This window comes from Montipora capricornis, chromosome 11, assembly GCF_036669925.1.
Source record: "Montipora capricornis isolate CH-2021 chromosome 11, ASM3666992v2, whole genome shotgun sequence".
Lineage (NCBI taxonomy): Eukaryota > Metazoa > Cnidaria > Anthozoa > Scleractinia > Acroporidae > Montipora > Montipora capricornis.
This window is the reverse complement of record NC_090893.1, coordinates 15,147,626-15,157,463: the sequence shown is the minus strand read 5'-3', so window position 1 is coordinate 15,157,463 and position 9,838 is coordinate 15,147,626. Positions and strand designations below refer to the sequence as shown.

At 38.2% G+C, this 9,838-nt stretch overlaps 1 protein-coding gene across 1 annotated transcript in view; it reads left to right on the top strand.

Moving 5' to 3' along the window:
* Positions 1–4,857, top strand: part of LOC138024957 (uncharacterized) — a 19,560-nt gene extending 14,703 nt beyond the window's left edge. Inside the window, exons 3-7 of the mRNA XM_068872163.1 lie at positions 16–101; positions 734–832; positions 2,407–2,457; positions 3,552–3,635; positions 4,611–4,857. Coding sequence (XP_068728264.1) covers positions 16–101; positions 734–832; positions 2,407–2,457; positions 3,552–3,635; positions 4,611–4,652 — 362 coding nt within the window. The 3' untranslated portion in view covers positions 4,653–4,857. The remainder of the gene's footprint in view (positions 1–15; positions 102–733; positions 833–2,406; positions 2,458–3,551; positions 3,636–4,610) is intronic.
* Positions 4,858–9,838: the final 4,981 nt, after the last annotated feature.

Genomic DNA, 9,838 nt, shown 5'->3' with positions numbered 1-9,838 from the left:
ATTGATTTCTTTTAGTTATTACCAACCTGCTCAAAGCTGCCGGAGTTTTCAACATTATTGTGCTTTTAACAAGCGTATTACTTCTTGGAGCCTACCAATCGGTAAGCGCCTTTCAACTTACTCCTTACGCTAAAATTCCTTTAACAGCGATCAAGCATTTTTTTTCCAATCATTTTATGTATGCAAGAGTGTTTCCTAGGATCAGACAAAAAGATTGACAAAAAGTGAACCTGGTTACATCTTTGTTTATTTTTAGTTTTCACATGACGTCACGACCGCCATGATGAAGTTCCTAAAAAATGAAACAGTGAATGGCCATGTTGGAATCTCGATCCAATCCTCCGAAAACTGAACTCCATTGCTATGCAAACTTTTTGTTTTGTTTTCGTTGAAAAACATAGCTATTGATCGCGTCAGTAAAGCCCAAGAATTTGTACTAACCCTGGCCTGGTAATTACTGCAGTATAGCAAATCAATATTTATTCATGTTTCAGTTTTTCTTCTTCTTCTTTAAGTTACACCTTTGTAACCTCGGACATGCTCGATTTTGTGATTCAACATTAAAATTTAATAGTAAGCCAGAGGCTCCACACTGGGGGCAAAAATATACCATGATACCATGTAATAGCACTCCTACAATCTCAATTACATACATATCTAGAGCAAATGCTAAAAAAAAGTACAGGAATTGTCATATTGTTTGTTAAGTACATCTTTATTTCCACGTTTTCAGAAAAATCGCTTCTTGGTCCTGCCATATCTTGCCTGGCATGTGATTCTCCTCGTTTACAACCTGGGAGTGTCGATTTTCCTCATAATTGTCTGGAAGGGGGTATGTATGCTACAATCTTGGACAAAAAGGGTTGAGAAAATTTCTCAGCAGGGATTACTTTACGCACTACGCTCTCAATATCGCACTCTAGTAGCTTCCCCCTCCCCCCCTACAACCAATGTTGATAATCCCAGGTTTGACATGCTTTATTTTGTCTAGCAACATTGATTAGGGGGTGGGGGGGGGGGGGGGCATTTCTGAACAAAAACAAGAGTGAGATTGTCATAGTTGTGATTGCTGTTAGTCCAAAACCATAATTTTCTGAACAATTTTGTCCAAGATTGTAGCTTCTGGGCTATACAACGTTGAATATTACCATTTTGTCGGATTCCACAAGACGACATCCTCCAGCATAGTGCGAATTTATTCGCTTAGTATAGATAGTCTCATGATTTCGAAGGCAATTTGGAATTAAATAAGCAAGAGTGCAATTTGTAGGCTTGGAAAATTAACGTGCTTATTTATTCCAAATTGCACGAGAAAAATCATGTGATTACTTATTAGTAATATCAAAACCACGACTTTGAAGAGTGCAGCTCGCAACCGTTTTCCTTTGAACAAAGCTTGGGATTTAGAACACTAGTTTTATACCCAAATATGGACAAAAATTAAGATCGAACTTGCGATACGTTAAATCCAAACAAATAAACTCTTAAACTAGAAAAAACACTCAGCTCTGAACGAGAGTTAAACGCTTCAAAGTCATGAGCTTCTGATAATATGCAGGGAAAAATTCGCCATAAATTGCGACATTCAGGGTTCGCGTTTAATTTCTAAGCAAAAGATTTGATTGGTTCTTACCAAACCCTATTGTTTATTAGCCAATCATAATCCAGAATGTCGACGTGTAATTTGCACTTGTGTTACACTTGAACTGCACTGCTCTTAACCAATCAGAATCAAGGAAGTCTTCTACGTATATATAGTATTAGTGTGATTAAACAAATGGTCACAAGTTAAATTAGGAAATAATTTTTTGCGCGTTTTATCCAAAAGCGAAGGAAATTATTTGATTTTGGACAAAACGCAAGTGAAATTATTCACTAATTTCACGAGTATATCATTTTATTAGCTATTATATCATGGGTAAGAAATTACGTTAATAAGACGCGGGTTTTCTTAAACCTGGGCACCATTTTGGCACTGTTGGAAAAGTTGCCATGGCGACATTAATTTCACTTGTGAAATTATAAATTAACCCTAAAATTTCGCGCCAAAAATTAATGAGTAATTTGTCACCCATGTTGTATTGACTCGACCTTTATTTTCCAACAAGGAAAGCCGCGACTAACAAACCACAGTACCCTCCGTTCCTTCTCGGAATTGTACAATGCATAATAAGTGTGTATCAGATAAATGGCTTAGGACTAAGACTGCCACATTTTTGAAACTGCAGGGGGATGTTAATCCCTTTGTTGCTTTGATTGACTCGAAAGAATTGCAACTTCCCTGGACTCTCTACTAGTTAGCGCATTCGCGCTAATGCACTGTTGAAGTCGCCTTCATGTTCGCTTTTGTTTTCTTTTTTTGATTGTGTGTAGCTTATCCTAATTATGTTGTGTCGTTCTTTTCAGGTCACTGTGTATGCAATAGTCATTTTCAATGCTATTTTCTGGGTGCTTTCGGTAGGTGCACAACGCAACTTTCCAATTTGAGTACCTTGGGGTCTGTCTGGTGGTACCGGAAAGAATTGTATTTTTTGGTCACTCGGGATTCTTCTCTATTTGGAGTTGTTTGGTTTTCTGTCTTTTGTTTTACGTAATCTCTGCTCCGGTTCCTGCAGAAGTAACCGTGCCATGCAACGTTGAGTTGAATCAATTCCGCTATTAGCCACAATAAAAAATACCACCATGGTCTTTTTTTTTTTTCTGTCCTTCCAAAATTTAGCATAAGCATTTTTTTCAGCTTCTCTTGCGACCATTATTAGTCCCAAGAGAAAAAAAAAACGATTATGCAAAATTTTGGAGGGACAAACAAAGGTGATTATGGTATTTTTGATAGTGGCTAATTGAGTATATCTGCCGAGATGTTTTGTATTCTTACCGGTTCATGTATAATTAATTTGTAAAATAATTAGGATAGTACGCGCACTCTCATTGGTCAATAGCTGTGTTTAGGTGAGAGTATGTAACACGGCTATGACATCACAATTTTGACTGGTTATGTGTTGTGAGAGGCGCGCTTTGATTGGCTGGTAGGAAATATGAGCACGTATCAAGAAAATCTATTTTATTTTAAGTAAAACAACCACATTTTTCTTCAGTTGTTGAATTATTTGTGAGAAATATCTCAGAAAAGCAATAGAGGACTTTCGTGTTTACACAGCGTCAGCTAAACACTCGGGGAGTTAGGAATATTGAGTTTGCACAACAGTCTCAATAAGTTACGCTACCAATTGAAAGAAAGTTTACAACAATAGTATAACACCTAGGACAACTCTGAAAACGAAACACTACGTGTAACAATATTACTAATATGCTATGCAAATTTAAAAGCGTAAAAGTTAGAAAGTGATAAAAACTACAGTAATTTGTCTTAAGAAACTACAACTTGATCGAAAAAGCCCTTGAAGTTCATGCATTATGTGTAAGGTCTTTTGAAATGAATTCTTGGGAACTGAATTTTTCTGCAAAGTAGTCAGTCACGCTGAGCGTTTTTTTTTATTTATTTTTTTATTTTTTAATTCACGTTGTTGGCGCTTTTTCATTGCATCTTACAGATTTATTTTCTTATCGTGGTGTACTCGTTCTACGAAGCCCTTCGTGAGGACCCGTCTGGGGCAACCGCGGGATATGGTTCCTCGGTAAGGAATTAAAAGGGCGGTTAGTTATCGACTGTAAAGATAACTTCGCGATTTGATTTTATGCTTCATGCTCCATACAGTCTGACTGATACTGTTGGCAGGGCATTGCTGTGGGCGATCTCCCTTTCCTGGGTCAAAAATAATAACACATTTGTTTGGAATATTTTGGCCAAGCCCTGATGGGCTAGGCCGTTTATTGAAAATCAGCATGGTATAAACCCGGGAAAAATTGATTCGACTTTTTGAATCAGCCTCTGCCAAGCTTGCACAAATGGTGAATGATCTAGAGAAAATCCCGGATGACAGAAATGCCCAAACTGCAACATGGGAAATAGCTAACTGGGCATGTCACACTCAGCATAAATCCATATATTTTCTCTGGGCAATAAATTTCCTTCAGATTACTACGCTTGGCTTAACTAAAATACTTCACACCACATTTACAAATAAATAAATCATAAATGAATAATTAGCTGATAGCTCCCTCCCGAGGCTTTTTAGAGCCAAAGAAAGTGATGCAAAAAAAAAATAAATAAATAAAATACCTCCCAACCGGTGCGACCACAGGAACACCACCCTCTGTTGGTGTGGTTGTTTTCGATCTGATCCCAGCTGTTCGAAGGGTGGATAGCGTTTTCCACATTTTGAACAACCGAGGCTTGCGGGAAAAAAAATACAGAGGAATATAGATGGATTACGACCACGCCAACAGAGGGTGGTCTGCCTGTGATGCGACCAAGCAAGGCCGAAAGCAACATCATCTATTGATTTTCCCGCACCCAGCGCAGTCAACATGTATTTTCCTCGTGCCGTGCTAAAATCAGATTCCTATTGTTTCATCGGTATCTGTTGGGATTGTGCGAGGTTATCAGTTTAGTTAAAGTTTTAGTTTTACCGCAGAAAACACAGTACTTAAATTGTACTTGAACACTTTTTCTGGAATTACAATAAGATCTTTTTTTTTTCCGTACACAGGGGCAAGCTGCTAGAGGACCACCGTATAAGCCATTCGTTTAATGAAACGTGCTTATTATGAGTTTTTTTTCTCTGGTGCCTTTAAAAAGTGTTAAGTTACCATGAATTTTAGGTACAGATAAAAGCAACTAAGAAGCAAGTATTCACTGAAAGATATAACATTTGTGCGTGTTTTTGTTTTTTTTTTTTTTTGGTTCCAGTTGGGATTTGTAACATTTTGCAATAAAGTCGTAGGGTGGCACCCGCATATTTTGTTCCATATTTGAGTTGGGAGATACAGCCTGCTTTTCACTGGTATCAACGCAATTACAAGGGCAAGCATAAGTAGCTTATTGTTGAGTTCTCACGGGTTCTTATTCTACTATACAGAAACAGTGAGAATTGTAGTCTCATTAAACGCTTTATTACCATGCTCCTGAATTTACAGTTGGTAACAATTTATAAACAAAATCAGATCACGTGGTTACATAGGAAATTACATCATTTGACATTAATAGCATGCATTAAAACACTACACTTATGCTAAGTGAAAACGAACGTCGACATAAGAATAATCACTGTGGCATTTTGTTTAAATGCTCAGACGCAGGGAATTTGGAACGACTGCTTTAATTGGCCAGGCGTAGTAAATTTCCTTGTGCCTATGCCGTATTTCGTTTCCACACGCCATAAGGCGAATGCAAGCACCAGAACAGATTTTGATCTTTATGCTTATGTTTATTCTTGCGTCAAGGCTTTTTTTACGGCGAAATGAGAGCTGTTTCGATTGCGCTTGCGCACGTGCTTGCACCGCTAGTAAAAACCACACCTCAATGACTGGACCCACGGAAAACAGATGTTTTGTTCCCCTTGGGGACAGTCATTATGTGCTTTTTTGCAGCCTTAAAAAAGCTGACATACTTAAAAAGACAGGAAGCTGGGGACCGCTTTGCTTGTGCCATGTTCTTTTGGAGAAGCATGGTGTTTTCTCGCTATCTTCTTGCCTCCAGAGGGGAACAAATCTGGTGGTTTTGTAAGGCCCAAATTGAAATGGCATTACAAATTATGTTGACAGTCTTGATTTATTACAGGAAACCCTGATTACTGTGATTCCGGTATTGGTATGCAAGACAGAAACAAAACAAGGAACAAATTTGTGTTTGTGGCTTGTATACTCAAACCGGAATCACGGTAACGTGATACTTTTCCTGGGAAAACCTGTTCCTAACATTAAATTCACTCGGGAAAAGGTTGACTCAAGGAAGTAGTGGAGATCATATAGGCTCCCCTTGATCAGCGAAGGAGCAGTGTGGCCCAGTGGTTGGGGCGCTTGCCTTAAGATCCGGAGATCCCGGGTTCAAGACCCGCTGTGACCACTCGTTGAATTTGATACTGGTAGTCCCTGGGTCAACTTCCCAGCTGCACTTGTAAATAGCCAATTGGTTTGCCACCGGCCAGTTGGGATTCTTAACAGTTGTTTTTGTTGAGTTCTGTTGTTTCGTTGATTGTGTTTCATTGACCCTGAAAAGCCCCTGTGGAAAGCGGTCTATTAAGTATGTAATGTATTGTATCAGCTCCTGTCCATCCCTAAATTCGCCTAATGCGCGGGTGCTGACCAGTTAGACTGGTATTTAAATAAAGGCTACTTATGAAGCAAAATTTGCCTTCGAAGGTTTGCATTCAAATGCCACTAGGTTTCCAACTATCTCATTGCTGAGTAGCGGCAAGCAACACTGAGCTTTTGGCATTCCCGTTGTGTAGTTTGGTCCAAACTTTGTCCCTGAGTTTCGTTGTTTTTTCCCTATAACCACTGCTCCATTAGTCGCCATATTCTTTGTTTTTTTTTTTTTTGTTAAGAGGGCTCACGTGACACAGGCATGCGTACTATTTATTTTTTATGCCACTGCTCATGGTAGAGAGACTTCATAGTTAGTACTCAAAGTAGGATTCCAATTCGGAATCTCGTCATTCAGAGGCGCTCGCGATGACCCCTTCACCACGACAGGCTAATATTATGTTGAACTTTGGCGCGACTGGCCTGTGCACCGGCAGCGGGAGCACTCGTTGTGAAGAATCGTTAAACTCACTCGTTCGCTTCGCTCACTCGTTCGTTTACGCGATCCTTTACAACTTGTGACTAAAAATCGTAAGCACCCACCAACCATGAAGTAATCTATATTTATCAACAATATATCAGTATGGGTAATCAAATGACGACGAGTAAAATTAGGGAATAATTTAACGCTCGTTTTGTCCAGAATCAAATAATTTCCAGAGCCCTTAGGCGAGCGAAATTATTTGATTTTGGACAAAACGCAAATGAAATTATTCCATAATATTAGGAGTATAACATTTGATTATAGAGACTCTTGTCCTTCGGCCATCGAATTTTTATGAAAAAAATAAAAAATTTAAAAAAAACATAAAGCGGTAATAAACGTAGCGAAGCAACGCATTTTATAAAATCGGACTTGACGTTTCGTATAGACCTTATTCGTAAATGGCGGTCACATTTATAATTCTTTTGTCTAAGTGCAAATTAGCCTACCAAGCCTCATTTTAGAGCAAGAATTCTTTTCCATTCATTGTATGGTATCGAGGCTTGGTAGGCTAATTTGCACTTGGACAAAAGAATCATAAATTGACCTCCATTTATGAATAAGGTCTATGTGGCAACATTTTCAAAGGTAACCAATAAATAAATAATTAAATAAAAATATATTTACATTTAAAAAGAAATTGCGAGCAATCTGCTTGTCAATTTATTAATATGCTGGCGGGTTATTTTCAAACCTGGACACCATTTTGGGACCGTAGAAAATGCTTCCATGGTAACATTGTAATTTCACATGTGAAATTATAAATTAATCCTAAAATTTCATGCCAAAATCGAGGAGTAATTTGTCACCCATGTTATTAAATATGTAATTTAAAATACATAAATATATCGTGCACACTCAACTCAATGTCAGATGTTAGCCTTCTGATGTTCATATTTTCTTTTAGTAATAGTTTTCCAAGCAAGGGAATATAAAACCTGACTTAAGTTTAAAATGTGGTGGTCTATTAATTGACAATTACTCACCTCGGCGTCGGTGAATATTGGTGAATAAAAACCTCGACTTACGTGTAGTCTCGGTTTTATTCACCGTGCCTAAGGTGAATAACTGTTTTTAATTAGCATAACTACATTAACAATTATTAACCGAAGCGAGGAGAATATCGGTGAATAATTGTTTTAGTATAACTACATAGGTGATTATTTGAAATATATGCATCAGTTCTTCAAAAACATTTGATTTCTTCATCTGTCACCTCAACAAAACGTCTTGCGGCTATTTTGAAAAACAGCTTAGGTGATTGTCGCATAATAATAACCTGAAGGGCAACCAATCAGCACAGAGAATTTTCAATAATCACCTATGAAATTATACTCATACGTTATATTCACTTTAAGTTAAATTTTCTTAGCATCATGAAGGGACAAAAGTCCTAGAGGGAACAGGTGGTTGGCCCATTACCTAACCTTGACCCAAAGATGAGTGTCAGCCAAAAGAAAGGAGCTGAGAATTGGGAAATTTTTAATTAATTTCATTTATTGTATCTAACCCCAAGTTCAATGCATGAAGCGACAAAGCCAAATAGACTATAATAAATAATCTCACATCTGCTCTGAAAAGATGTTCAAAACCCATCCAACTTGATCCAAACAATAATTTATTTTCAGTAGGAACACTTTGGTTTACAATCTGATCTGGTATTTAAACCAGCTACAGTACTTGTTCCTCAGAAGTCCAGAATATGTATATATAAATGATGAAGTACATGGTAAACCAACTTAAGTAGGAGAGATACCATCTCCCTTTCAAGTACATCTTGCTTTTATCCGGTTGATTTTTTATTAATTCAAGGAACGATTATATTGTGCTCCAAGGGAAATTTCATGGAGCCCTTTGGGCTCCCAACTCTCTTCGGCCTGGGTGCTCGAACCGGCTTAAGAATGGTGGTCCAAGAAAATTCAAGTAAATTAATTGGTTCACAGTATTAATTATGCAAGGAATAAGACCACTGTATTTATTGGTCTGCATATTTTCTGCTTGTCACCAAGAGCTGAATGACAAAAAAGTTATCAGTTTAGGTACTGCGGAAGATCAACAGACGTATTCAGTTAACTGATCAGTGCATGGTATATCACTGTTATTCCAGTCTCACACGAAAGAATAATTCCAAGCCGCGCTTCACAAAAAAAGCAATGAAATGCAGCTTATTCATTGTGTTATAATTCAGTTTTTTGTTTTGCTTGCTGGGTTTTCAGTATCATTTCGTAGTCACCTGGAGCCAAAAGTTGGTCAGCGGTCGTTGACGTTAGTGCGGTGCGCTTGTGAACAGTAGCAAACTAACATATCTTTAGAACTCGTGTCACAAAATTGAAGAGAAACCGGGACAAGTTTGACAAGAAAAGAATGTACGTAAATTGTAATCTTTTAAACTCTGTCTTTAGTCACCATAAATTCTACACTTTACATTGTGAACGTTTTACTGTATCCTAAAGCTCCCCGCCATTTTTCTTTGGCTGATTGAACAACAGTTTCCTTTGCAAGACCTTGACCTTTGTTTCGCCGAAAAAAACGTGCGATAATCTTTTCATACGTAGACATTGGGTTTTTGTAGATCAGGTATCCTGCGCGTTTAGTTTCTTTCACAGTCGTTCCGAACAAGGTTAGTTGTTTTGAGATCTCGCGAAACAAGGAAGAAACGCTCGCGGCATCGGGGTAGCGAAAGAATAACGCATACATGACTGGGAAACTAGATTGGCAATGGACCACAGGCTTGATGTGTTTATAACAACATGGGGGCTAGCGATTCTCGTTTTTCCTTTAAATACTGTATTTAGAAGGAGATACAGATAGGATCAACAGGAAAATGCAGTTGTACAGGTAGAAGAAACAGAGTTTTATATATGAAGTTCTCGCCACGTTCTTAAAACATACAAATTTATTAATACCGCTCGTTGACCTCTCCCTGTAGTAGAAGTGCATTTGAATATTCCTAATCAGGTGTAGCGACTGGAGACGGACAGGGACTTTTAGGACAGCAAAATTTCAAGTGGACGTTGAGGCCTAAACGTTCAGTTGACGTTAAGCGGGGACAAAGTGAATATGTCGACGGCCCCTAAATCAAGTTCAGCGAACCCAAAACTAATTGCCGTTGCTGTTTGCCTGCTTCCCACGACCCACACGTGATGGAGA